General features: G+C 38.8%; 1 protein-coding gene across 1 annotated transcript in view; it reads right to left on the bottom strand.

Moving 5' to 3' along the window:
* Positions 1-1672, bottom strand: part of LOC108797114 (laminin subunit alpha-4-like) — a 104243-nt gene extending 102571 nt beyond the window's left edge. Inside the window, exon 1 of the mRNA XM_018568687.1 lies at positions 1114-1672. Coding sequence (XP_018424189.1) covers positions 1114-1314 — 201 coding nt within the window. The 5' untranslated portion in view covers positions 1315-1672. The remainder of the gene's footprint in view (positions 1-1113) is intronic.
* Positions 1673-1909: the final 237 nt, after the last annotated feature.

Below are 1909 nucleotides of genomic sequence, written 5' to 3' on the forward strand. Positions count from 1 at the left end.
TATATATATAGATATATATATATATATACCTATATACACACACACACACCACACACACCCACACATACACTAACAGCACCGTTGGAACTATTTAAAGACATGGAGCATTTGTTATTTTGGTGTTAGCACAAACTAAAAGTTAATCATTGACCTATAGGACATGCACAACTGGAACCAAATAGTGAGGCAACTGTTTTCCTATCCTGTGTGATGTCATGTTTCTGACCTGTGGTTCATGGATGTGTAGATTCTAAATAAAAAGAGGATAAGTGTCACAGCTTTGTGTTATTTCACATTTAAGTGCCATTTTAGGTTGGTAGTTCTATTACAAGGTACATATTCACTTTATGTAAGACATTTCTATGCCATTCTAGTGGCAATAGCATTTCTATGAGACTGACCTGCCCCTATTAATATCATTATTCACACACTTTTACAATATATTTAAGCTTTATTCATTTGGATCAATGAATGTTGATTACTCAAGTGATTATTCATGATAATGGATAGCACACTTTGAAAATCTCAGTTCTAAAAAGTGTTATATTTTACATCAGCAGCTCTTCCACTCTGAGCATTCACACCTGAGCATTTTCAGATTTTGGAGCGTTTTTATTTGTGCATTTTTGCGTGTTTTTTTCTGGCGGTTTCAGCCTTGAGCATTTTTGCTTTGAGCCAATGTAAAATATGTACTAAGAGAAGGAGATGGTTGTTTTTCCTTAAAAATCACTCATTTCCAGGAGTTGTCAGGTGCTTCCATTGAAGTCTGCAGGGACAAAAACACCTCATTCTGCTTCAAAAGTATCTCACATACCCTTTTAAGTTTCAAGCATTGAGCTACAGGCACCTGAGCGCTCATATGTGTACAGTCACAATCTAAAAGCATGGGATTTGGGATATTGAGTGTTTTGGAGCTTTGAACTTCTTGTTACAAAACGTGAGAATCAGTGCCAAGTGTAAATAAATAGATACTGTAATAGAATACACAATATAATAAAATATTAGTGGCGGTTTGCTGCTAACACTTGTTTTTATAAATATAAATCTTTTGCTTATATAACAGTTTCCTGCAATCTGAAATTAACCCATGACAGGCGGAATAGATAAAGTTACCTGTGACAGTGGGATGAGTCTGGCTGGGATGTAGGATTGCTGCACATCTATGATATTGGAGTCAATCTTGCTGGTGGTTGAAGTGCTACCTTCAGCTTCCAGGTGAAATGCACTACCCTCAAATGAAGCACTGCAAGGGTAGATATGCCACAAAAATACTGGCAGAACGTAAGCATACATCCAAAGGGAAATGTTAGCCATTCCTTGCTTGCCTCCAGTTTCTTTTCCCCTGTAGTACAGTTCTCTGTCTGATACACACCCTCCTTACTTGTGTGGAGCTTCCAATAATTAAACTTGGGATTTTACTTTCCAGATGTGAAGCAAAGGAGGATGTCCGCTGGCTAGCTACGTCGCTTTTCACGAAAAGAATCTCATCCTCTGCTGTTGCCAGTCGCTCTGTTTTCCCCCTGGAGACTACAGTAGAAAATCTAAATAAGGGCAGAGAGAACTAAGCTTTCATATACCAGTAGGAGAGCTCCACTAGCCCCCGAGCCACCTTATCTTCTGAGTGTCAGGATACAGGATACAGGCTGTACAGCTGGGGCTTACTCACTCACTTCCTTCAATGCAATCAAGTTTACCTTCAATTTTAGACCCTCCCTCTGGAAGCACAGAGCTGCAGCCTACAACTTGATTTCAGAGAAAATGATTAGACTGTTGTAGAACTGGATGAAGCCATAGCACTGACTCCATACTGTCTTATCTGTGAAAACAAAGTGTTAGATGATGTAGAACTGTCAGAGTGTCACTTACACATATAAGTGACAGATTGTATGGCATTTGTGTAGTCTGTAAC

This window comes from Nanorana parkeri, unplaced genomic scaffold (assembly GCF_000935625.1).
Source record: "Nanorana parkeri isolate BGI_ZX_2015 unplaced genomic scaffold, ASM93562v1 scaffold1228, whole genome shotgun sequence".
Classification (NCBI taxonomy): Eukaryota; Metazoa; Chordata; class Amphibia; order Anura; family Dicroglossidae; genus Nanorana; species Nanorana parkeri.